This window comes from Crocuta crocuta, unplaced genomic scaffold (assembly GCF_008692635.1).
Source record: "Crocuta crocuta isolate KB4526 unplaced genomic scaffold, BGI_CrCroc_1.0 scaffold141, whole genome shotgun sequence".
NCBI classification, from domain to species: domain Eukaryota; kingdom Metazoa; phylum Chordata; class Mammalia; order Carnivora; family Hyaenidae; genus Crocuta; species Crocuta crocuta.
Window position 1 is genome coordinate 3,032,986 of NW_027527951.1, and position 26,967 is coordinate 3,059,952.

Here is a 26,967-nt window from a genome sequence, read left to right on the forward strand (position 1 = left end):
CTGTAAACTGAAATGATTTTGCCACCGTTACTCCGTCTAGTTTAAAATTCAGTGATGCTGGAGCTAGTAAGGAGAGGATGAAGTCTGCAGCAGGCTATTTTTCAGTTGTGCCCGGGGTCCTCCACTGGAGAGTCCCGTCACTTTGCCCCGGAGCCAGTCCAGTGTAAAGTCAGGCTAGGACGCGGTGGCAGTGGGTCTGTGGGGGGAGCAAGGAGGGAGGCATCGGTTCCTGGAGGGACTGCTGTCTGCCAGCCGATCATTTGGTTGGAGTCACTCCCTTCTGACAATTAGGGATGGAAGAAGCTCTGCTCGGCCTCTCGTGTTTCGCTGTGCCGCCCTGTGGCAAGTAATTAGGCCAAATTCTGCCAAACACAGAACTTTTTCAAAATAAACAGATGCAGAAATGTGTATGTAGCCTGTTCTTGTAAACACAGGGAACCCCACCTCGCCTCATGTGCTCCAGCAGGTTCTGGTCAAGGCAGCTATGGCGTTAGAGTCCCATCGCCAGGACCTGCCACCCCTACAGGTGGGTCAGGTGACTATATCCCCCCAAAGAAGTGGGTGATTTAGGATGACGGAGCTCTAGACCTCAAAGGCTTTTGAGAAGGAATCAGACTGCTAGGCTTCCCAATCCTTACTCTTCAATAATGCAGAGTAGGTTCTCCTGTATTATTTTAAGCAAACCACTTACCTTCAATGCTACTTAACTTACCAAAACATAGAAGAGGGACAGAGCTAGACCAGATCAAGGTTTCTAGATTTCTCACATCTGCTATCCATAGCCAAAAGTTAGCCCCTGCTCAGTGTTTACACAAAAACAGATTGAGAAGCGAGAGAAGGAGTATATCCAGAGAAATCCTTAATATTCAAACTCAAGTCAAACTCATGTGCATTGTGGCAATAATTCAGCGGAGCTGCACAGACATGTTAAGCTCCTGCTCCGCTAGGCACTGGGTGTGAAAACCTGAGCAACAAGACATGGTCTATACTTTGAAGACCTCATAACCTACCAAAGTAGATAGACAAATAGATGATTTTAGTTTTATGTAGAAAGTGCTAGGTGTCTGCAGAGAATAGATATGTTGGTCCAAGTAGAAGGCTATAGCCACATTTCTGGAGGAAAGATATCCAAGCTGGATCCGAAAGAAAAGTCATCAAGGTACAGGTGGGAAAACCATTTGGTTCCAAGCAGAGACATCATAAGGAGAAAGGCACAGGGGTAAGAAAGAACATTATGCATATGGGGCAACGACAAGCAAGTTGAAGCTACAAAAAACTGAAATAAGGGGAGAAGGAGACTGGCAGAAACTAAAACTAGGAGAGACACATTATCATGAAGTCATGGGAGCCATATTGCCATGGACAACTCTGTTCTACCGACAGTGAATGAAGGGCCAGGAGAGGCTGGATGATAAGACAGGGTATTTACTTAACGTAATAATGGAAGAATGAAGTTTTTACTGATAGCATTCCATGAATGTTGCTTTTGTTAAAGGGTAGATTTTAACACCTGAATTCCTTAAATATATTCCACTAAATCCCAGTATTAACTGGGAAGTTCTCTGAAATTCCCAAGGATTTTAAAGAAGGAATTGAGGGGCACCTGCATGGCTCAGTTGATTAAGCGTCTGACTTTGGCTCAGGTCATGTCACCTGGTCATGAGTTCGAGCCCCGCCTCAGGCTCTGTGCTGACAGCTCAGAGCATGGAGCCTGCTTTAAATTCTGTGTTTCCCTCTCTCTCTGCCCATCTCCCACTCATGCTCTGTCTCTCTCTCAAAAATAAACATAAAAAAATTAAAGAGGGAATTGAACTTTTAATACTTATTTTGATGAAGAGATGTTGGAAGGTGTTGGCTGAAAATCCCACCACGAGATGCCCCAAGTGCTGTGTTGGAGCTCGTGGGAATGTAACAGCATGTCTTGAGAGGGAAGACCAGTTATGTTCACGTTCCCCAGAGAGTGGGGAGATACACCCTTTCACTCCATTTCCACATAGGGATGAAGTACCATCTAGCCATCCAGAAGTAGAAGGAAACAGGAAAATGGTGCTAACTTCCATGAGTGCGGCTTCCCCACAGTGGGGGCGGGTAGCAGAGCTCTTCTTTGAGGAAGCCTGCCTCGCTTGCCTGTGGTGGCTCCTGGAGGAGCTTCTCTCTGCTTCCAGGCCCTGGTGGCTCAGCCTGCCTTGCTGTTCTCTCTCTCTCTCTCTCTCTCTCCCTCTCTCTCATTTTTAATGTTTTATTTATTTTTAAGAGAGAGCCCAAGCAGGGAGGGGGCAGAGAGAATGGGGGACAGAGGATCCAAAGCAGGCTCTGCACTGACAGCAGTGCACCTATGTGGGGCTCAAACTCACAAACTGAGATCGTGACCTGAGCCGGAGCTGGACACTTAACCAATTGAGCCACCCAGGTGCCCTAGAGTTATTCATTTTAAAATAAAAAATACTGGGGTGCCTCGGCGGTTCAGTTAATTAAGCATCTAACTCTTGATTTCATGTCAGGTCACCATCTCACGGTCATGAGATGGAGCCCCTTATCAGGCTCTGCCCTGGACGTGGAGCCTGCTTAAGATTCTCTCTCTCTTCCTCTGCCCCTCCCCTGCTCACTCTCCCCCTCTCAAAACAATTAAATTAAAAATACTAATTTTTCAAAAGGTACAGTTCTAATTTCCTTAATTTTTATTTTCAAATAATTATAGATTCACAGAAAGTTGCAAGTGTAGTACAGAATGGTTGTGTGTACTTTGTACTCTAATGGTTCTGTTTTATTTACCTGTAACACAATATCCAAGCCAAGATGAGGACAGTGGTACCATATCTGGATGGTAGGTCTGTGCCAGTTTACCACATGGGTAGATTCATGTAACCCCTGCAATCAAGACAGAACACTCCTCCATTTCTACAGAGATCTCCCTTGTGCCCCTCCTCCCACCCTGTCACTGACCCTTGGCAACCACTAAAGACTTCTCCATCTCTATACTTTTGTCATTTTGAGAATGTTACATAAATAGAGTCATATAGTAAATGACCTTTGCTCAGCCTGATGCCCTTAAGTTCCATCCAAGTTGTGTGTACCAGTAGTTTGCTCCTATTTATTGTATAGTAGGTAATATTGAGTAGTATCCCATGGTGTGGATGTGCCAGTTTACTTTTTAGTTCATCTATTGTGGGGTATTAGGTTGTTTCTAGTTGTTGACAATCACAGATGAAACTGCTATGAACATTTGTGTACAGATTTTGGTGTGGACATAAACTTTTCATTTCTCTGGGATAAATGCCCAAGAGTGTGATGGCTGGGTTATATGGTAAGTTTGTGTTTAGTTTTTATGAAATTGTCAAACTATTTTCCAGAGAGGCTGACCCATTTTACATTCCCATCAAAAATATATGAGAGATCCAGTTTCTCGGAATGTTCTCTAGCATTTGGTGTAGTCACTACTGTTTATTTTGGCAGCTTTAATAAGTTTGTAATAACCTTGTGGTCTTAATGGCTAGTGATGTGGAGCATCTTTTCATGTGATTAGTTGCCATCTGTAAATCCTCCTTGGTGGACCTTCTCTTGAAGTCCTTTGCCCATCTTTTAATTGGATTGTTTGTTTTTTAACTACTGAGTTTGAAATTTCTTTATATATTCTAGATAGTAGTCCTTTAGCAGTCACCAAGGGGCTACTCTTGCCTTGCATGAAACCAAATGGAGACAGAAAGAATATGGTTCTAGATTTTTATAATGTTCTTTAGTCCTCCTTATTCACCTATAACTTTTGACTTCTTTCTCAGTTGATAAGGAGGTCTGGTTTATCCTTGAGAAATATTTTGGTTCCCTTTTTATTCTTGAGATTGGGGTTCACTAGAAACCCTCCACCTCATCCTTTGTCTTTCAGGAACCCAACCTCTCTCTATCCTACTGAAGTGCCTTCTGAGAGGTGAAGGGTATGAGGACTTTCTCCTGTGAAGGATTCTTGCATGAAGACACAATGAGAATTAACAAAGTAGGTGCCCCACGCCCATTGTTGGCATGTGGTCCCTGTATCCTCTAGAAATATCTACAGAGGGAGGCCATCTTCAGGAAGGGAGAAAAATCTAGGCATTTCTGGGCAATATCATTAGATAACTAGTCTTAACATCTCCAGGTTCACTCTGTGAGCCTGGCATCCCACATCCCCTGACTATAAATTAAGCATGAACTCCATGTCAGATTTAGTGCTACAGCTACCAAAACAAGTAAGACCCAATTCTACATTATTCTGGAGACTTACAATTTAGCATGAGAAGATAGACATGTAGGTGCCTCAGCAAATGAGAGCAATAACATGACACTACTTGTGGTGGAGCCTAATTACTCACCATACCTGCTTCCTCTTCTCCTCAGCCAGACTTAGGACCCAGCCTAGAGATGGGGGTGGTCATGGAGTTAGGTATAGTCATGTCACTGGGTTCAGTCAATGGAGTATGAGGCCTTTCTGTCCTCTTCCACAAAAGTCTCCTACATACTATCTTCTGTTTTATTTTCCCTTCCACTGGCTGAATGGAGAGGATCATAATGCTAGCCTAGAAGAAGGCAGAGTCACGAAATGGAAGGGACCTGGTACTTTGCTTGACCAGGATCCACAGCCCAAGAACATTCAGTTAGTCTTTACATGAACATTGAGATTCTTGGGGGGGGGAGGGGCGTGCAGCAGTTAGCTTATCTTGACTAATACACAGAGCACAGAAATCACAGGTCACTACTCTCTTCCAAATATAGAAAGGCTTCATAGAGGAGGTGCCTGATCTCCCTTGGGGCTCATGCCACATTGCATCTTGGATACTATAAGTACTACTTTTACAGATCAGGAATTGCATTGTTGCTTTTTATGCTTGTCCTCATTCATTAATTTTTCTCTTTTGAAATACCATTTTATCCTGACTTGGCTAACAATACTAGCTATACAAAGCATGAAAGTTGCATGCTATCAAATTCCAAATGGCTTATTGCTTTTAGCACCCTCCCCCCTTTCAGCAAATTCTTCTAGCCTTTTGATAACTTAATTTATATCCTTTCCACATATTTATCCAAAAGGCAGCTTTTAAATTCTGGCATAGTCACCCACTCTTCCTCCTGGGCTTTGATGCTACCAGATGCTAGAGCAAAAACATTCACAATATGCCTACAATCTATTTCAATATATAATTCTATCCAACTGAATGTCAGGCATTTCTAAAGAATGCTGTTGGCTGATATAATGTCCCTTGCCCAAGTTAAGGTTTTGATTTGAAATTGCATATTGGAATGCCTCGTGTTACTTTTTGCCCCCAATTTATAAATCTATCACAGATTCTCTCTCCAATCTATCTTGCCTTCTTAAAAGATTAACCGTTAAGAGCAGAGTTTGATGTGATTTCTTTAGAAAGCAAATGAAGAAAAATATTTTGCTTTTGAAAGGGAATGTACCCTCAGGCAAAAGAAAAAAAAATTCTGTCTCTTAATACGTGTTGGGAAGTGCCAGTTGTCATGCTCAAGCTTAAGATGGATTAGGATTCCATCACTGATCATCACACAAATTCTTATACTTATACCCTTACATCTTCGTCTGCAGCCAAGCAATTAGGAAAAAGAACCCTGCATTTGGGTATATTAGAATGTGTGGAGCCTGTTAGAGTATCAGCAGTTTCTTGAGACAACTTAAGAGAATTTTTTACTTAAGTGTTTGACAGATTTAAATCATATCCCCAAAGCATACTAAATTCTCATTTGGGGGTGAAGGTAGGGGAGGAGGGCCATTTGTGATCATGATTATTTAAACATAAAGTAAATATCTTTATTTGATTATATTGTCTTAATTAAGATATTTTTAGGAAATCAAGATGCTAATTCTTCCTTTGATTGATTATTTAAGCATAGGCTTTAAACATTACCAAACCAAGTGTGATATTACTGGTGATGTGCTTTTCTTTCCATGGTACTAGAAAAAGAAGATAGAACATAACTTGAACTTGATAGTGACCCTGAATTTCTCTTAGCTTAAAAAAGTGAAGGCTTTCTAGAAAAAAACTATTAAAATTAATTCCAGTAAAGTTTCATCCGAAGTTGTGGTAATGTAATTGGCATCCAGTGAGTTTACAATATATGAGAATACTCACATTGCAGACCTATCATTATACTTCACTTTCTTCATTTAAAAGACTAACATTTAGCACCTACTTACTCCAGCTGAATAATCAGTCTTTAAACATCATATGAATGGTTGCTTCTGGGTTTCAATAAATGGGGAAAATGATCTACCCCCTAATTTCCTTAGGGAACTTCTGAGAATTAATAAAACTGTATATATAAGGTGGCTAGATATTCTTGAACATGACCATTGTTTTTAATTATTCATTCATTCTTTCAAGTCATTAAACTAATAAGTATTTACTGAGCATATACTCTTCTAGGTCCTGAGTATTTATCAGTGAACAAAAGAGACAAATCTTTGGCCTCATGGAGCTTACATTCTAATGGGGAACATAGACAATAAAGAAGGAACTGGTTACATATATAATAAACCTTCAGGAGCAATAAGCACTACGCGCGAGGCAGTGTGAGGAGACGTGACACCAGGCGAGGAGTGGGGGTGGGTGCAGCTCCTTTAGGCCCAGAGGCCACGCGGGGTGACAGCTGAGGATCTGGAGTGAGGAAGAGAGCCATGCGAAGATCTGGAGAAGAGTCCCAGGTCGAGAGGAAGGCTTACGGAAGCCCTTGAGACAGGCACGAACTTGGAGTGTTGGACAGAGAGGAGAGAGGCCGGCAGGGCTGGGGCTCCGTGGGCAAGGGGGACACGGGAAGGAAGATGTAGCTAGGTTAGTGTCCTCTAGGGCCTTAGCTCAAGTCAGAAACTGAGGTTTTGTTCTAAGAGCAACCAGATGCTCCTGGAGGGTTTCGAGCAGGATCTTGATCTGTTCTCATGTACATTTCACACCTATCCCTTTGGATGTATTTGAAAGAATGGCCTTAGGTCCAGGGAGATACAGTTAGGAAGCTACGGCTGAGAGACGACAGTGACCTAGGCTGGGATGGCAGGAGACCAGGAGGTGAGACATGGTTCCAGATGCATTTTAAAGAGGAACTCGTTACNGAAATAAATAAAACATTAAAAAAAAAAAAATTTTTTTAAAAAAATAAAAAAAAAGAGGAACTCGTTACCGAGTTCAGTGTGGGAAGTGAGCGAGGTTGAGTCCCAGGGTTTTTTGTCAGATCCGCTGGCTGAATGAGGGTTCCATGTTCTGGGAGAGGAGTGGTTTGGAGGATGGTAATCACAAATTCAGGTCTGTGCTGGTTTTAAATGCCTTTCACACACCTCAGGGGAGAAATCCACCAGACAGTTGTATGTGTGAGCTGTAGGGCAGAAGTCTAGGCTGAAGATAGGAATTGGAGGCCACCAGTATTTATAAAGGATTTTAAGTCATAAGCCTCAATGAAAATATCTAGGGAGAGAATAATGACAAAGAAGAGTCCCAAGGATGGACTTGAAAGTGAGGCCAAGGCGAAAGCCAGTAGTTAAGGAGACCGAGAAGAGGTGCCCAGTGACGTAAGAGAAAATACAACAGGCCTGGAGGTCCCCAAAGCCAAAGGAAACACAGCCTTTTAATATTAGAAAAACACTGAAGCTGCTGATTAACATACATTCATGTAGGTTCTGGCGAGCCTAATGAGTATGGGACCCAGGGCTTACCAGGGTCCCAGCCTTGACAATGGCCCTGAATTAGCCTAGTTTCAGATCTTGGCCCCACAAATGGTCCCCCTGTTGAGCTCATTCCTGCCTGCTGAGTCCAGCCAGAAGTTGCCACTGACCATTCCTTCCAGACCAGTCCAGCAACCTCTGCTGCTGGCTCTGTACCTCCTCACTCCCCACCCCCACCTCCCTTCATTTCCCTGAAGACCACAGCTCAAGAGGGCAAAAGGGGGTCAATCAAAGAGGGAGCCCCATGTCCTTAGAGCCAGACCCTTGCTTTACAGGGATCTTGGTCTGGCTCCTGCTATTTCTTGAGCGCCCAGATGGTATTTCCTATCACTGGATTGAGAGGTGGTACAATATAGTAGTTAAGAATTCAGCTCCAGGGCCAGGCCGTCTAAATCCAAATTCCAAATCTACTGAGAACAAGTCGTGTTGGCCTCCCAGAAATTACTTCCTCTGTGTCTCCGTATTGTCCCTGTTAACCAAGGGTGAGAAGCAAACCTATTTGTTTCAGTGACTGTGAAGATTAAGTTAGGGATGTGAAGTCTTTAGACCAAAGTGAGTGTCAACAGCACAAGATGCTGTAGCATCTAATAGTTGAGACTTTTACTTGCCCAAGTTCATATGGCTAACTGAGCTGGAGCCAGTCATAGAGCCCAGTTTTGCTGGGCTGCGAATTCCAGATTTTCAGCCACTTTGCTGCCTTGCCTGTGAGCAGTAAGCAGGGAGCCAGAGAGAGTGCCAGTTAGGGATCTTTTCCCCAGAGGGTCAGCTGCTAAACATTTTTACATAGTACTGTTTCCTGCGGACCCTCCCAGGACACGTCCCTCAGATGCATCCATCAGTTAATGCCTGTAGTAGGATGGCTGTACTGATTCGGTCTTCTAAATGGAGATATTGAGGGTAGATACTTTCTCACATAACCAGTGGTGAAGCTCAGGTCCAATTTCTACCTCTCACAAGAACTCAACTTTCGCCTGCAAACCACACTCCGAACGTGTAACACAGCTGCATCTGTCACCTCCTCGATAACCCCTGTCTCCTTGCACGTGTGCTGGCATCCTTTACCTTCGTGGCCTTGTCTGTGTAAACAGGCCTCACGTGAGCATCAGAGAGCCTGAGAGGCAAGGGGCCCTCCCAGCCCCTGCCCGGCCGCACTGCCTCCCACCTGACAGATGGGCCAGGCAGGGGACTCAGGCGGTGCACGTCACCGGCCCCGCCTCAGCAGCCAGCCTGCACTCCCGGGGGCACAGTCACCTTCCTGTGTGGAGACCAAATCCCTTTGCCCATGGCTCCCACCTTTTAGGCTTCACTCAGCTTTCCCCAGAACAAGGTGCTTCTGTCCTCTACACGACAGCTTTCAAATTTCCAGGACACTGTACCCCCCAATTCCTGCCCACCTCCCCGTGCAGCCATTCTGAACTGCCTTGCACGAGCGGCTCCCCGTGCTGACCACACCCTCCTCTCACCGTTTGCCCCACTGGAAAAGTCCTCCTCACCCTACGTCTCACCCCACGTGCTGGCTCTGTGAGCCTCCTGGTGTCCCTGGGGACACTTTCTCAGTCTAACTGCTGCTGCACATTCTTTCTTATTAGAAAGATTGTCCTGTTAGACTGGCACTGGCCTCATCCGTTCTCCCTGCTGGAAGTCCTGGCGCAGAGGGCAGGGACTGTGTGTCGATCTCAGTTTCCCTGGTGCCTAGTGTAGAGCCTGGTTCTCCACAAATACTTGTTGAGTGAATGATGGTACCCAGTTGTGAATCAGGCAGGCCAGGCCCCTTCCTCTGGGAAATCATCACAGACTGTGATGTGTTATGAGGAAAATGAACAAGGTTATGTGATTTTCTGGGGAGGGGGGACACCCTAGATGGGATGTTCACCCCCTCCCCACCGGAGCTGACAAGCAGCAAGTCATGAGAAGGGGTGGCCAGAGGGACTGGCCAGCCTGAATCCCCGAGGCGGGAAAGAGTTTGTCCTGGTCATAGAACAAAAAGGAGATCAGGACAGAGCATTAGGGGCAAAGAAGAGAGGGGTGCATGGGTCCCTAAGGGCTGAGGGAGGTTCTCACATGATTTAGGTGATGAGTGACTTGACATTAGTGTGCAGCTTGCTTGGAGTGAGGTGAGGGGCTCCTTCAGTCCCGCCTGACCTGGCCCTCAGAGAGCCAGCGGCAGCACGAAGGCACCCGGCACAGCTGGCCCCACTTCTTCCCAAGCCCTGGCCTTCTCTTTCCCGGATGTTCTCCTTCTCGGGCCCAACACCAGCTGGTCTCGGGAGAGTACGGTATCAGACCTTCTACCTCCGTGTGACTCCCAGTGCCCCGATAAAGGAATGGGGGCTTCAAACAGCACCTACGTACCATCTCACAGTCTGTAGTCGGAAGTCAGACACCATCTCAATAGACACAAATCAAGGTGTCGGCAGCACTGTGTTCCTTGCCGGAGGCTCTGGGGGAAAACCAGTGTCCTTGTCCTTTCCAGTTTCTGTAAGCTTCCTATTTCCTTTGCTTCGTGTTCCTGTCATGGCTATTCAAACCAGTAAGGCTCATCCCTCTGAGCCTTCTGGCACCATCACGTGACCATCTCTGCCCAGAGCTGGGAGAGGACCCCTGAGGTTAAAGACTTGTGTTTGGATTGGCCATGAATCCCCTTTCCACAGGTCCCGTCGGGAATTGGATCCTGGACATCTTTGCCGTAATTCTGCCTTCCACAGGACTCCTAGATCTTAAAAGAGCAATCAGATACAACGTGTGAACTGTTGGGAGGTAGATTCAAAAACCAACATTAAAAGACATCTTTGAGGCCATCAGGAAAAGTTTAATATGACCTGGGTGTTTAGATGATAGAAAGAATTTGTTCTTAATATTGTTAGGTGTGATCGTGGCATGTGTTTTCATCAGATACCTGATTTGGAATCCTACAGGAAAACATGAAGATACATGAAACAAGATTGGTGAAGTACTGATAATTTGTTTTTAATTTTTTAATGTTTATTTTTGAGAGAGAGAGAGAGAAAGCACGAGGGGAGGGGCAGAGAGAGGGACACAATCACAAGCAGGCTCCAGACTCTGAGCTGTCAGCACAGAACTCGACGCAGGGCTCAAACTCTTGAACTGTGAGATCATGGCCTGAGCTGAAGTTGGACGCTTAACCAACTGAGCCACCCTGGTGCCCCAAATACTAATAATTCTTGATCTGAGTGATAGGTGTGGGAGGATTCATTATACTATCCTTTGTACTTTTGTGAATGTTTGCAACTTATATTTTAAAAAGTAAATATATATATAAATATATAAATTTATACATATGTATAAAATCAGGTATCAGTAAGAGGCTAAGGAAACATTTGGTTGAAGGTAAAGCTCTATTCTGGCCTGCTCTGCTGCAATTTGACCACTAGGGTGGCCACCAAATGCCCCAAGAAAAGAAATCAGGCTTCTGATTTTGCTGAGGGACTCAGCAAAGCCTGGGAACCACCTGCCTGGACTCTGTTTCAGGACAACCAAAAGTTCAGAACCAAACAAAACGTCATAGGTTATATTGTTTCACCATCACTCCCTATTGTTCCCAACTACCCCCTACAGCCATGCAACCCAAGAATCCATTAAATGCAGTAAAAACTATGAAATAACTATACTTTTTTAAATCATATACTCAAACCTAACTGGAATTTGTGAATAGGCAGAGCAATTTGTGTCCATGTTCAATGGCAATGCTTCTTCTTCTCTTTGGAATAGAGTGTCATAGAACCAAGAAATCCCAAAGGGACCTTCAGGGCAGTGGAGAGAAGGGCTGCCAAGGCCATTGCCCACAGAACCAGGCTCGCCTTGGGTGGAAGAGGCTCACCTCTGCTCCTCTATTTCAGGATGTGCCAGCCCATTGTTAGTAGGGTTTCCCAGGCACTTTCTTTGTAGACCTCACACTGGCCTGGGGATGGGGAAGCGCTAGTTACAGACCTCAAAGATGACAGAAGCCAAACCCAAATGGTTGATATTTCAAAAAGTCAGTAACTGTCATCTGTATTCCTTGGAGGTATATCGTGGACAGAACCTTCGCTTACATGGATAGAGATGACCCAACTCTGCTTTCCTGGGACCATTTATCCTAAAGCATATTGTCCGCAGAGCCTGTGGATGAGGGTGGGAGGGGTGTGTGACAGGAAGAGAGAGAGCCCCATGGGAGAGAAGCTTTGGAAGATGCCCTGAAGTTAAGGACAAGCCAGCTAGAGCAAGATGCCGACTTACAGGACAGAGAGAAGACAAAGCCAAAAGACAAAGACAGGAGTGAGCGCCTGTCTGTCTTTGGGAGCTTCAGATGGAAGCCACTGGATAACCAGCCAAGCAATATTCCTTGAGGATCTTCTGTAAACACGTTGTGATGATTTCAAACAGGAAAATGGCTCTGCCAGCCAGGGGCTGACCAACTACTTGAGAGAGAAACATTGAAGACAGCCCACAGTTCGGGGAGGCAAATGGCAAGGGCTGTTTGAAGTTCACAGGTAGGAGACAGGCTGGGAATCAGGGAAGCCCACCCTGGGACAATGGAAGACTGCAGGGGCAAAGGTGTGGAGGTAGGAAGACTTCATCAGACAGGAGGCAGACCAATAGGGTGGAAGACCCATGTGGACAGGGCTTCTGCAATGTTGGTGTGTCTCAGGCCTAGTGCCGGGGGGCTCTTGATAACGCTGACACTGCCAGGCGTTCCTGAGGCTGGTGACCAGCCTGTTGGTTCGGACACCACACTTTGGAAAACGCACTGTAATGAAATTGCAGTAAATGAGGTTGTAGAATATAATGGGGCCAGGTGATGGATGGCCCTGAATGCCGGGCCAAGGATACAGAATGTTATTTGGTGGCTGAAAGTTAGTAATGGCTTTTGACTAAGGGGTAGGCATAATGATAGGGTTCTCTTGGGAAGAAAGACGGGTAAGCAATGTGCTAGAAAAGAAATAGAAATACCTAAGAAATTGGACATAAATAACATGGAGATAGAGAGTAAAAAAGAATTTTATGACTGGATGTTGGTTCAACAGAGAAAATTGTGTAACCAAAGCTCTCATTTATTGTCCAGACATTAACCCCTCAAACAATCCAATGCAGTAAGTGTTGTAGTCTCCAATTTACAGATGATGAAAAAGAAGCTCAGAGAGATAAAGGAACTTGCACAGACACAACTTGTCTACGGTAGGGCTGGAATTTTCGTTTAGGGATGACAGGCTCCAAATGCCACACTCTCTACTCTTCCTTGTCCAGATAACAGGGACAAGAGCTGTCCCTTACTGCAATGACAAATTACTAGACTTAGTGGCTTAACCACACAAATGCATTATCTTAAGGGGCACCTGGGTGGCTCAGTTGGTTAAGTATCCAACTTCGGCTCAGGTCATGNATAGAGATGACCCAACTCTGCTTTCCTGGGACCATTTATCCTAAAGCATATTGTCCGCAGAGCCTGTGGATGAGGGTGGGAGGGGTGTGTGACAGGAAGAGAGAGAGCCCCATGGGAGAGAAGCTTTGGAAGATGCCCTGAAGTTAAGGACANGGGGCACCTGGGTGGCTCAGTTGGTTAAGTATCCAACTTCGGCTCAGGTCATGATCTCATGATTCATGAATTCAAGCCCCACATCGGGGTCTCTGTTGTCAGCAAGGGAGCCTGCTTTGGATCCTCTGTCTCCTCTCTCTGCCCCTCCCCTGTTCTCTCTCTCTCTCTCTCTCTCCCCCTTCTCAAAAACATAAATAAACTTGGGGTGTCTGGGTGGCTCAGTTGGTTAAGTGACCAACTCTTGATTTCAGCTCAGGTCATGATCTCATAGTTTCATGAGTTCAAGCCCCACATCATTCTCTGTGAAGGCAGTGCAGAGCCTGCTTGGGATTCTCTCTCTCTCTCTCTCTCTCTCTCCCTCTGCCCCTTTCCCACTCACACTGTCTCTGTCTCTCTCAAAATATATAAATAAATAACTTTTAAAAAAGAAATAAACTTGAAATATATAAATAATAAAACAAATTATTATCTTAGAGTTCTATAGATTCTCTATAAAGAATCCCTGGACTAAAATCCAGGTATCAGCAGTTCTTTTTTTTTGTGTGTTTGTTGGTTTTTTTTTTGGCTTGAGGGCTGAGTTCTTGCCTTTTCCATCTTCTAGAGGCCACTTCCATTCCTTGGCTTGTGCCCCCCTTCCTCTATCTTCAAAACTAACAACATTGCTCTGACATTTTTCCTGGTTGTGTCTTTCTCACCAAAGCCAGGAAAGATTCTCTGATTTTAAGGACTCATGTGAGTAGATTGGACCCACTTAGATGATTTAGGATAATCTCCCCATCTCAATGTTCATACCTCAGTCTTATCTGCAAAACCATGTTTGCCTTGTGTGGTAATGTGCACAATCTGGAGATTAGGACATGGATGCTTTGGTAGGGGGCGTTACCCTGCTAAGCACAGAGTGATGCCGCTGACATTCTTGGACACTTGGCTTTGTGCCCAGTGGCACATTTTGGTAACACGCCATTACAGAGGGGATTTTTTGTTGAATCTAAAGTAATGAAATGAAAGACAGCCTAGGAATTTTAAAAGCAATGGTGTTGGTAGAAGAGAAACGGTATGGTGGGAATAAAACCTGGCAGCATGGATGCCACTGCTAAGGTTTGTTCTAAACACACCGCAAGCACTCCTCTGCACCATTAATCCTGCTTTAAATTCGACTCTATCATTGTCAAGACCAGCAGCTACATGGATTACCCAGTGGAGGAGCCTGCCTGCAGAATACAGATGATGCCTAAGTCTATAGTTTCAGCACACAATGTTGGACTAATTCCCCAAATTCTAGCATCAAATTCCTATTCTTGGCTTTAGTAGACTGTCTAAAATCTGCATGCCCTCAGACCACTGCCAGCCTTCTTTTTGTTTTATTTTATATTTTTGACAATGAGTAGCCATTACCTTAGCAGGCTGACGTCTCTTTGTTCCAACCGTAAGCTGTTTATAAAGCACAAACTTTACGGAAATTATACGAACCAGTAGGGTTCTGTGAGCGTAAATGGAAAGTGCAAGCTATATGAAATTGTTAGAATCAGGTCAGCAAATGGTTTAGTTAAAGCTCAGTATAATCCTTTATCATTTCTTTTTAAAGTCCTATCACTGATTCATCTGAAATGTGAAAGACTGAAGATCCTATCGTAATGTGACAAAATGTAGAAACACAATTTTCTCTTTTTGGTTTCTTTTATTTTATAGAAGGAGAGAGTTGGTGTGTTGTTATAGACCTTTCAAAGCAAGAAAATGATAACTCAGGAACATTAAAATTCACGTTCTTTGGGCAATAAGCCCTAAACTTACTGAAGAACGTGGTTTGCAGTCATTGAAGTGGTTTAATGGAGAGGCAGGCTCAAAGATTGTTGAGACAGGAAGTTACTAGGGCCCTCAACTACAAATGAGGGCGGTTGCTGTTGAAGCCTATCATTTTCTCATTTAAGAAGGCTGATTTGGTGAGCTGCACATATGACCACGATGAACATTCTGAAATGAGTCTAACAGCGCAAGCTGCTCCCAGGAAGAGTGCCACATGAGCAAGTGCTTCAGGGGGACAGGCCAACAAAACAAACCTTGAACACTTACTGAAAACTGAAGGCTACATTTGGGCATGTGCGGTTGCCATTGACTTCAGTAGGAACAGCCTGTTTGTTTCTGGGATTCAGGACGTAAAACCGGTGGAAAAAGTGTGAAATGGGAAAAAAAGAAATAAAAGGATCCATTGGTCATTGTGTTTAAATAGGACAAGAAGAACCGTGTTTCATAGAGGGATGATTTAAAATTCACATTTTGCCAATGAAGACCATTGTTGTCTCTCAACACATCATTTCATGCTGTTACATTTTAATTCCTGGAGAAGGAAGCAGGAAGAATAGGCATGGTTTCAACACAATTCGCTAATTTCTGATTGACAAGAGGAAAGTTAGAAATTGCAGAGATGGCTGGGAAGACTCACCTCCATTCTGCGGACATACAAACACACGTACACGTACACACACACACACACAAGCGCATGCATGCGTGCAAACCAATACCAACAAACAGGCACGGAAAGTATCTTACTGGCATCTTGTTTCTGGCATTGCTATAACTACGCACAAAACAAGTGATACACGAAATGGTAACAACATCTGTTCAAGAACCTGTGGGGCTTTCCTCACAAAACAGTTGTAAAATCTTTGAGGGACAAAAATATTTCTACATATCTGTGTAGATGCTTTCTTTTAAGGGAAATGTGTGTGCGCACACACGCGCGCACACACATTACAATTTTTGATCTGAAAAGACAGGAAAAAGAAAAAGAAATGTCATCCACATCTTTAAAATGTTTCTTTAATTTTTCTCCTTTCAAACCAAGCTACATGAATTGTCTTGAAGGTACCGGTTTTTCTTTTTTTTCTCTTTCCTCTTTTCTTGGAATCTCAGAAACGTAAATCGTCATAAAGCTAAACCTTCCCCTTGGTGAGACTGTACTAACACATTTGGATGCCGAGTGAGTTTGTTTTGATTTGGTAGGAAACGTTTTCTGACCTTGGAAATGAAATTGTTCACTTGTCTATTTGTTTATGGCCGCAGCCGTATGGAGGGTTCTGGATACTTGTGTTAGTGCATCTTTGAAATTCTCAAATCCACAGCATGTGGGAAAGTTCTACAGCTTGGGTGTAAGCATCATTCAGTATGTTCCTCATTAAGGAACCCAGATCTACCTCCTTCCCACGACTCCCTGATATTAGTTTACATTTATCACACAGCAAACTGTCCGGGCTGAGGGGCGAACTGCAGACAGTAGGCGCTGAGCCTCTCATTATCTATTCGTCATCTCAGTGGTAGGCGATGTAGGACTTGTGTCATAATCAGGCTGCAAATGTCTCCCTGAATGAGTTATTCGACTTTTCCTTCACTCTAGTGTCCTTTAATATGGAGTAGCATTTTTATAATATGTTTTTAAATTTTTTAAATAACTGGCCTCCAGCAAGTACAATTTATTCAGTTGGAATGGTTGAAACATAGAGATTTTGTTGATTTTACCATCTTCCGGACAGATTTGGATGTGCGAAGTAACTTGTCTTTGTGGACCGTTAAATGTTAGCATTTGTTCACAACGCCATCACACTACACATTGTTCTTTGAAACGACTGATGACTGAGGCTTGCTAAAGGTTATGTGCCCTCTTTGGGCATTGCTGCATTATCCTATTGTTGTAGGCACTTTGCTGTAGAAAGTGAAGCACGCCCATCTCACAGATGTGATGTTTTAATCTGCACAGTATCCTTTCTGGGAAACTCATGGCCGATGAATGGGGGATAGAGTGGGAGCTCCCCAAGCTGAGCTCCTGACAAGTGAGAGAGGAGGCGGCAAGGGCCAGCATTCTATCCATACCTGTAGGAGGAGGCAGCTGGTGGGCGGCCCCTGCCCGTCACTGCTTTCCTAACCTATTTGGCTTATGCTCTCCGTCAGTCTCAACCAAGCCCTCCATCTTTCCCTGTCCATTCTCCTTTGTGCTCCCCTCATCCCAGCACCTCCCCTTGCTGCGCCATCCTCTATCCCACGGCCCTGGCAAACCATGAAGCTTGATGTTCCCTCCAGCCTCGCAACCCCTGGCGGTTGAGGAATGAACTCTTTTCAGAAGAGCAGAGGGGAGACGAATAAAGTGAGCAAGATGTGGCACCCTCAGAATGTTAAGAAATGGAGATTCAAATTACCTGTTTGGGAGCCATTGGGTAATTCTAAGTGACAAAATAATTATGGTAGCAATTCACTTTTAGCCCAGACTACAGTTGTTACCGAAGCACTGACTGGAGCCTCAGAAGTCAACCCAGGGACCACAGGAAGGCTGGAGACTGGAAGCTGGCTGCGGTGCCCACAAGATAATAAATCCCTTGTCTAGAAAATGGAGATAATTGTGTGAGCTCACCTCCAGTAATTATTGTGGGGGATAATTAATAGAGTGAGTATGGAAGAGGGAATAAGAGTGATCTGGAAATGATAATATTGAAAAAAGTCATGCTGAAATTGGCATAGGTGTGAAGGAAATAAAGGGATCTGGTCAAGAATGTGCACTGGGTTGAAATCTGTGCTCTGCCACTCACTGGCTGTGTGACCTTTGAAGACGTTACTGGATTCCTCGTGGGCAGGACCTGCCTGCAAGGCTGTGGTAGCACCTGAGGTCACTCAGGGAGAAGGCCTGGTCTCGTGACTATGGCAGGGTGATGCCCATCACATGGCGGCTGTTACTGTTTACAGAGAAGATAAATCATCTTCATTGTCTTTTATAAATTAGCAAGAAGTCCTCCTCTATAAGCAATTGTATTCAGGATTATCAATAAAATGTGGGTTGAAATGATCTCATCAGATATATAAGGGAATATTGTTTGGAAGCCTTTAAGCATACCTTTGGAGGGAAGCAGCCACGCAAGAATTCTGAAAGTCCCTTCATGGCATTGAGTGAAAGAGCACACCCCCCTTCCAGCCTGTAGGACATTCTCTGAGTGATGACAGGAATTTTGAAAGTGCACAGGGACCTGCCCAACATGTTGATAAAATCATCCAGGAGATTTTGCAAGAGCTGAAACACTTAACCTACTCTCTGAGACCTGGCCTGCATCGCATGTGTTGGATAGAAGAGAGTAGGTGGCCCGGGGTCCTGGACGTGGGGTAGCAAGACTTTCGGTTCTTGGTATTCAGGCAACACGTATTCCAAAAACAGCTGGTGAGACTGGGCTGCAATTAGCCTATAAATGACTTTTTAAGTTGTTTTTTAAATTTTTAAAAGTTGTTTTTTGTTGTCGTTTTGGACTTATTGGGAATAAAACAGGACCAGGAAGCCCTGGGGTTCTCGTGTGTCTCATTCAGCAGTATCACATTGCCGATTTGAATTTGCAGGTGCCAAAGAACCTTTCCCAATAGTTAATGTGGGAGGCAATTGATAAAAATTGGCATTCCTGACAATAATTCACATACTAATGGATCAGGAAAAAAATAGTCATTTAAAAACAATTTAGTTTAAAAAAGGTGCTCCTGAGTGGCTCAGTCACTTAAGTGCCTGACTCTTGATTTGGACTCAGGTTATGATCTCGCAGTTTGCAAGATCGAGCCCCACTTTGGGCTCTGCACTGACAGTGCAGAACCTGCTTCAGATCCTCTCTTACCCTCTCTCTCCGACCCTCCCCTGCTCGTAGACAGGCACACCCTCCCTCTCTCAAAAATAGACATTTAAAAAAATTACTTAAAAAAAAAGAATAGTTGTTCACCTGTTCAAAATTGTTGAATATACAGAGACCTGTAAGTTCATTAACAGCAGCCCCCCTCACGCCCTCCGCCACCAGGGTAGTTGGGCTATCTGAAAAGGTTGGACGTGGACCGCTCTTTAGAGCTTTGCAGTGTGTGGGCCTCGTGCGTCACCCAGTACATGCACGTGTAAGGCGGGACTGCAGAGCTCAGGTTTAGGTAACAAGCCCTTGAGAATGTGCACACTCACGGGGTAGTGTGCACACTCACGGGACTGCTCACTAGGTAGTCGCCTAGGAAGGTTGTGCCACACACCCCAGCACTGCAGGACTTGAAAGGACCCAGAGACCACCCAAGTGATTCTAAATGGAAGCCAAATCCCTCAGCAAGTTTCTTTTGGGGGAGGGAAATTGTCTAAATCCAGGTCTTTTGAGGATCGATTTAATTTTTGAAAGCAACCAAACTTCACTCGAAGCCAGATCTAGTGAATAAGGTAAATGGTCAGGATGGACAAGTGAAAGCTAAGGTGGGGCCATAAAATGACAAAACTCGTTGCCTCTTGTGACCCACAAAGTGGTTCTGAGAGATTAATTCCAAAAGCACCTAAAGAACCCCAGGCTCCTCACATTACTGCTGTGGTCACAACCTCTCTGAGGGCGGTGGAAAAGCTCATGTCAGATCTTTAAAAATGTTCATGCTTTTTGGCCCAGAAATTCAATTTCTAGGAATTTATCATAAGGAAGTTATTGAGATGGTATGCAAAAATTTAACTATCTGAAAGCTTGATGCAGTGTTAATAACAGCTTAAATATTGGGAGTGTCCTAAATGTCCAACAGTAGGGATTGGTTGGGAAGGGCCTATAAAGTCAATATACCGTGCAGTCGTGCAAAATAATGCTGGAAAACTGCTTACATTCAATGAAAAGAGCAGATTATAAAACAGTGTGAAGATATGATCCAGGGTAAAGTACATACATATCGGGAAGGAATAGAAAANATGCAAAATAATGCTACCAAAGTGTTTTTATTGATAAGGAAAACTGCTTACATTTAATGAAAAGAGCAGATTATAAAACAGTGTGAAGATATGATCCAGGGTAAAGTACATACATATCGGGAAGGAATAGAAAAGCGTAGGGAAAGACATTAGACCAAGTAGTAAATGGTGGATGGGCCTGTGAATATTTTCACACTTCTTTTTGCTCGTACCTCTTATGATTTTCCTGTAATGAAAATTATTTTTGTAATAAAAATATAATAGACATCACAGAGAGGAAAAAGATGTGCTACTGTCCTTAAGGAGGAATTATGATGAACCTATTTTAGTTTGTTAAGAGTTCTTATAGCAAAATACCACAAACTGAGCGGTTTAATCAACAGAAATGTATCTTCTCACAGTTCTGGAGTCTGGGAGTCCAGACTCAAAGTGCTGGCAGTTTTGGTTCTTTCTGAGGGTGTGAGGGAGACTCTGTTCCAGGCCTCTGCATGGCGTCTGGCGGTTTGCTGGCAATCGTTGATATCCCTTGGCTTCTGTTGTATCACTTCAATCTCTGCCTTCCTCTCCACAGGCTGTTCTCCCTGTGTGTGTGTGTGTGTGTGTGTGTGTGTGTGTGTGTCTACATCCAAAGTTCCCCTTTTTATAAAGACATTAGCTGTATTGGATCTGGGCCCACTCTATTCCGGTGGGGCTTCATCCTACTTAGATCTGCAGTGACCCTGTTTTCAAATACGGCCACATTCTGAGGTATTGGAGGTTAGGATTTCAACATAGAGATTTGGGGAGTGGGGGGACACAATTCAACCAGTAATAGTACCCCAATGAAATAACCATGCCACTCCCACCCAACTGCAAGTACTGCTTACCCCCCATCCCAGCCTGTGCCAGCTGCTGTCTATAATACGAGCATGAGCCAAGACCGGAAGGGGGTGGGGAGGGGCCACCAACAGCCCTGCTCAGTTTTTCTGGAAACCTAAAACTACTCTTAAAAAAAATTAAGTCTGTTAATTTAAAAATGAAGACCAAAAGATATGTCGCAAATAATGAAATTTGCAAGGAATCACACTGTCAGCTACCCAAAAGGGGCCTTTGGCAGACCCAAGTTGGGGAAACTGCAAGAGTTAGCCCTTTTTCAAAGGCAGTTGAGAAGACACAGATGACCAAAGTGTGTCCCAGCGGGATCTCCAGGATTCAAACAACCCTGGCCGCTCACACCTATCTCAGACTCAACAAAGCCCTTCTAATGGAGCTTTCAGCGGGTGGGGGGTGGGGGAGGGGAAGGAGAACCAAATTCTTATTCAAAGAAATAACGATTTGGAACGTGCACAAGAGTGTCAACAAGTTATGTAGATCTTATCAGCATTGCATTTTGGGTGCCTCCCAGCGATCCAGGAGGCTCCACCAGCCTGTCCGCACCGTTCAGCATCCCACGCACGACAGGCAGGCGTGTCAACACCTCGGGAGGCTCCGCCGTGGCCAGGCCTGCCTCCCTGGGGCCCCAGAGAGTGCACGCGTTCTCCCTCCTCCCAGAATACCACCGTACCGTCCCCTCTGCACGCATGAGTGTCTTGGGCCCACTTCTCTGCTCACATCCTGTGACTTGGTTGGGGCTAGAGACACAATCGAACACCTTTATGCTAACTTTGGGAGAAAAAAAAAGAGTACCCAACTTGGGAAACTCCGATGTTGCCTTGTCTGAAGGAAGAGAATGTGTACTTTCAGTAATGTGAGGAGAAAATTATAATAGTCAAAATATAATATATATACATAACATATATATTATATATATATANTTTTATAAAATTATGGATGAGGAATAAGGCATGAGACTTTGGAGAATCCCCTCCCCACTTCATCCTTCCCCAGAAATAAGGCCCTCCGTAAGCAAGCGTATACATTGTTTCATGATAATATAGCCTTTCAAATGTAATTTTGCTAAATGATGCAAAAAAGCATTTATTTAGACCAATGAAAATGATAGTCTTTACATCTCAGCTTTCTTTTACAATTACCTGTTTATTAACATTGAAATCAGTGAATGGACCTCCTTGTTTGTGTGTTTGTTTTCATTTTTAGGCGGCTTTAAGTGCCTTGAAACAATTTTCTGAACAAGGACTGGACCCAATGGAAGGGGCAATGAATGTTGAAAAAGGTTCTCTTGAAAAGTGAGTAAATAAATCTTCTGCCATATTCTTACATTTCTAATTTTGCATCTGTACAAAAAGAATAAGATATAGATAACAATAAGAAAACCAAAAACCCTCAAGACAATAATATCTGTATCTTACAAAATTATTCATATTACAATTAAATGTAAATAAATGAGAAGAGTATATATGGTCATTTTCTTTTTTTTTTAACAAATAGCTTATTGTCAAGTTAGTTTCCACATATATGGTCATTTTCATTCCCCAGAATACATCTGTGAAAGTTTTAATCTCCGAATTGATCATTATTACTCCATTTTAATGCCTTTCTTGGAAGTACTTATGTGAGTTTTGCTGACCATAGAGACTGGCACAACTTTTAAAATACTGTTTTTACTTCATACCGTTGAGGTTTCTTCTGTCTAAACCTTTCCTTACGTAAAAACTTTCACACTCCTGCTAAGTTGCAGGCGCAAGAGAGAGAAAAGAAAAAGAAGTCCAGAAGAGGTAGCCCCCCTCCCCTTGATGGCAGTGTTTTCCACATAGTTCTAGAAACACAAGCACCCATTGCCACAGAAGTGTGGCCCCAAGGGCGGCAAAGGCAAGAATGTAGCTGTAGCAAGAATTTCTGAAATCCAGCTCGTAGCTTTCTTATGATATCGAGCGTCAGGTCTTTCTTACCTGAGAGACTGAATTTTAGGTCTCTCCAGAGGCCCAATTTATACTAAAGAAATGGAAAGCAATTGCATTTACATGGAAGAATCCAAATTCTTTCCAAGCCCTAAAAATCGCAGGTGAGATTTCAAAACACCCAGAGGAGGTAACGTTTTTTAGAATGAAAACAAACAGATAACCCAGGAAGTGAAAACCAGACATCGATCCTCCGGTTAAATAAGCATACCCCCAAAAGAGCACTTGGTCATTAATATGTAAGAGGTGAGAGCGTGAGAAGAAAGCATTTGGTAAACAGACGCGGTATTTTCTGTTGTCTATAGATTGGCAACCATTTATAAGCTAATTTAATCAAAACCATTTCCACATGATCTCATCAGTAGACTATCTGAACATAAATATTGTTGTTTCACTTTAAAATGTCACTTTTGTGGTGACCTTTGAATCCTGTGTGCCATCTGCTAATAAACATGTCTGAAGACGTGCAACCCTGGACCTTCAGCTCTTGTTAATGTATTAATCTTCCAGACAAGCCCAGCATCTGGGAGAGAAAGCGGACAATAACCAGACACACCCGGGCTCCATCGCTCAGGACTGCAAGAAATCAAAGTCGGTCATGTAGCGGCTCCCAGAACCACGGCTGCCACCACATCCTTATAAACCTGTCAGCACGCATGAGGGTGTCTGTGTTCAAGGAAATGAATGACTAATACCATTATTTGAGTCTTATGTGAAGACAACACTATTCTAACACAAGAGATAATATACATAGTCCTGTTTATTCAACTGGGGAAAAATAAAACTTTGAGCATTTCCCTCGGAACTTGAGATCAGATCATAACTCACTTGCCCAGAGGCAGGAGAAATCTGATGCTGCTACTGGAGCTTACAATAACAATTAATGAAAAGTGTTAGAAAGAGAGGTAAAAATTTTAAATGATTAATAGAGAAATTGGGTTTGGTTCCGTTGTTATGATTGTTTTGTCGTGGAGCTTGTGTTCAGTTATATTCTCTCTCTCTCTCTCTCTTTCATTTTAAATAATGCTTGACAATTCAAAGATTAACCAATGATGTGCTGTGGAATGTGATGGTCGTTGTCTTCATATAGAGTCACACAGTTTCTCTTTTTATGCAGATATTTGTAATCTTCATCCTGTATCAATATGAATGACTTTAAGGCGCACGCCTCAAAGATGTATGCAAACAAACAAGGTTTAAATCAGGTCAGATGCTTTATTTAAAATATGAAATCATGTTAGGAACAACTAGTTTCAATATACTCCAGGAATTAAAAACACAAAAACAGGGGGGTGGGGAAAAACAGTTGTGGGTTTTGAGCTCCATCAGACTATTAGCCACTGAGGAGGCGTCTTGCCTCCAGTGACCGTTTCTCCAGATTCCACGTTCCGTGGTGGAACTCGCACCCACCCTCATCCGTGTGTCACAGCCACTCACTGTTTGCATCAAGGGTGTTTTTAAATAACCGCCTCTGGACTCAGGACGGTGAGGAGGATCCAAATACGTAATGTACACGGCGGGGAAGGGAAAGCCTGTCGGAGGAGCCGTGAGAGTCTTGCCAGCTTGTAGCCAGCCACGCTCTGGACCAGCATGTTGGAATCCAGCGTGTAGCGAATGCAGTAAAAATTNCTCCTCGCGCCACCAGCCGTTTCTGCGAAACTGCAGAGCGGCCTCCCGGGTGACCAGGAGCCGGGTTCCCGACCAGCCCCGCGTCACCTCATTGTTCGGCCTTTCTCCGTATTGATTCGCAGCCGTTGCGCAACGAGAATACACCCCACGGCCTAACTGACAATAGGAATATGATTATGTAAGATTTCATAAGCAAAACCAGCACAGGTCATGCTCCGGCTGACTCACACGCGACTGGAGAATAAACAAACAGCAACATAAGGAAATAACTCTAAGGTTGTTTTTAATGATTCCCAGGTGGGGAAGTCCGCCAGCGTCGGGAGGGCCGGCGCCCTTGGAGGAAGTAGGTTTTGTTAACCCAAAGCCGGGTCCTTGTGGAAACCGGCACGTTGGTAAAGCTGGGGTTCCCGAGGGAAGCCGAGCTGCGCGTGCGCCCTGCAGCCCCGCGCCAGCGTGCGGAGAGCCCCGCATCCTGGCCTTAGGAGGGGACGGGCTGTTTCCTGTGCTCCGCCTTTTGCCCCCCGAGGGGCCCAGGCCCTCCGCCGGGTGCGCAGCAGGCCCGCAGCACCACCGCGGGCAGGGGCTTTAAAGTACATCTCCAGGGGCGCCTGGGTGGCTTAGTCGGTTAAGCGTCCGGCTTCAGCTCAGGTCATGNCAGGTTTGGGCGCCTGGGTGGCTCGACTTCGGCTGAGGTCATGAAACCACGGTTGACGGATTCGTGCCCAAGTCAGGCTCTCTGCTGCCAGCGTGGAGCCTGCTTCCGACATTCTGTTGCCTTCTCTCTCTCTGCCCCTCCCCCATCTGTGCATGCTCTCTCTCTTTCTCAAAAAATAAACATTTAAAAGAAGGAAGGAAGGAAGGAAGGAAGGAAGGAAGAAAGAAAGAAAGAAAGAAAGGAAGAAAGAAAGAAAGAAAGAAAGAGAAAGAAAGAAAGAAGGAAAGAAGGAAAAGAAAGAAAGAAAGAAAAAGAAAGGAAAAAAAGAAAGAAAAAAAGGAAGGAAGAAAACCTAACAGTTTTGCACAGAGCTAAGAAGTCATTAGTGGCAAAATCATATATGAATTTGTCTTTGAGTTTCCCCTAACTTACCCTACCATAGCATAGGTACCTGATGAATGTATAAATGATACATTGAATACATGCAAAAATGGATAAATGAATAAGGTTCCAAAGGGACAGATAAGCCTGTTAAAGAAAGAAACTTTAAATCTCACAGCTTAACGTGACACAGAGCTAGTCACTCGTGATAATGTACGGCATTCCCACTGATAGCATGATAGTACCTTCAGCCCCAGGGGCACTGTGGCATTTCTTTCTCCTTTTAAAAAATTTTTTATTTTTTAATGTTTATTTATTGAGAGAAAGAGAGAGAGTGAGAGAGAGAGGCATGAGCCAGGGAGGGGCAGAGAGAGAGAGAGGGAGGGAGAGAGAGAGAATCCCAAGTAGGCCCATGCTGGCAGCACAGAGACTGACGCGGGGCTCCATCTGACGAACCATGAGATCATGACCCGAGCTGAAATCAAGGTTCTGACGCTCAACTGACTGAGCCACCCAGGCGCCCCCCGACAGTCGCATTTCTTAATCAAAAGCATGATGAGTCCAAAAAACCCCCTCCCTTCAGAGGACTTTGGACCCACAGAGACCCAGTCTCCTGGCCCCTATCTTCCCATTTCTGCATTTATATCCCTTCCCTAGGCTGGCAGATTTAATCCCAATCCTTACACCCAGATACATTCCTACATTTCCATAATCACAGATACGTGTCTTAGGAGGAGGGACCTTGTAATATATGGTTCAAAGCAAAGACTTCCCTAGATACTGTCAAACCCACTGTCTATTTCTGCCAGACACCACCCGAGTTCAATCTCACCTTGCCAAGACTCATGTAAAAAGTATCTCGCTGGAGAAGCTCCCTTCTGTGTTCTAACCTCTTAACATAACTAAAAGCTTTTGGATCCCCAGCGTGTTCTGATGTATGCTGGGAATGCAGAAAAAAAATAAACAAATGAAACTACTTCCCTCTAAAGGACCCACATTCTAGCTGGAGGGTAAGACCAACAAGGAAATGAGCACAGAACCGGGAGCATTTTGTTCTCACAATCATCACACCGTAGCTAGTTGCTCACCTGCCTGTCTCCGTCGGTCACTCACTCCTTCCCGCGCTCATCATACATGCTTCAGGCAGCGTGCTCTATCCCGGTGACACTCAGAAAGCCACCGTCTGCTTTCACTCTAGTAGTGTCCTATCTCCCCTCCACCCCACGCAACATCCCCTGACAGCCCCACCCCCAGCTTCAAATATGCATACACCAGACGAAGAAGCTCATCAAATCCCCCTGCACTGAGGAGGCAGACCGCCTGAACTGACACCTCATCCTATCTACTGGCCTGGGAGGAGCAAATATTTAGTGAATAGAGGAATGACCCTAAAAGTCCTGCCACAATGGATTTGCCAGTCTAACTGGATCAGCAGTGACCTGGATGCATAGATGGAAAGGTCTGGCCGATTAGATGGAATCTCCTGCCTGGGAAGAAACTTCTAGTTCCACTTCTGTTAATGTG

General features: G+C 44.4%; 1 protein-coding gene across 4 annotated transcripts in view; it reads left to right on the forward strand.

Annotated features, from left to right (window-relative positions):
• Positions 1 to 24,400, forward strand: part of STAU2 (staufen double-stranded RNA binding protein 2) — a 291,840-nt gene extending 267,440 nt beyond the window's left edge. For all 4 annotated transcript variants that reach the window (XM_077752437.1, XM_077752435.1, XM_077752434.1 and 1 more), the window contains 2 exons: positions 22,018 to 22,106; positions 23,289 to 24,400. In XM_077752437.1, the coding sequence (XP_077608563.1) occupies positions 22,018 to 22,106; positions 23,289 to 23,382 (183 nt within the window). In that variant the 3' untranslated portion in view covers positions 23,383 to 24,400. The remainder of the gene's footprint in view (positions 1 to 22,017; positions 22,107 to 23,288) is intronic.
• The last annotated feature ends 2,567 nt before the right edge of the window (positions 24,401 to 26,967 follow it).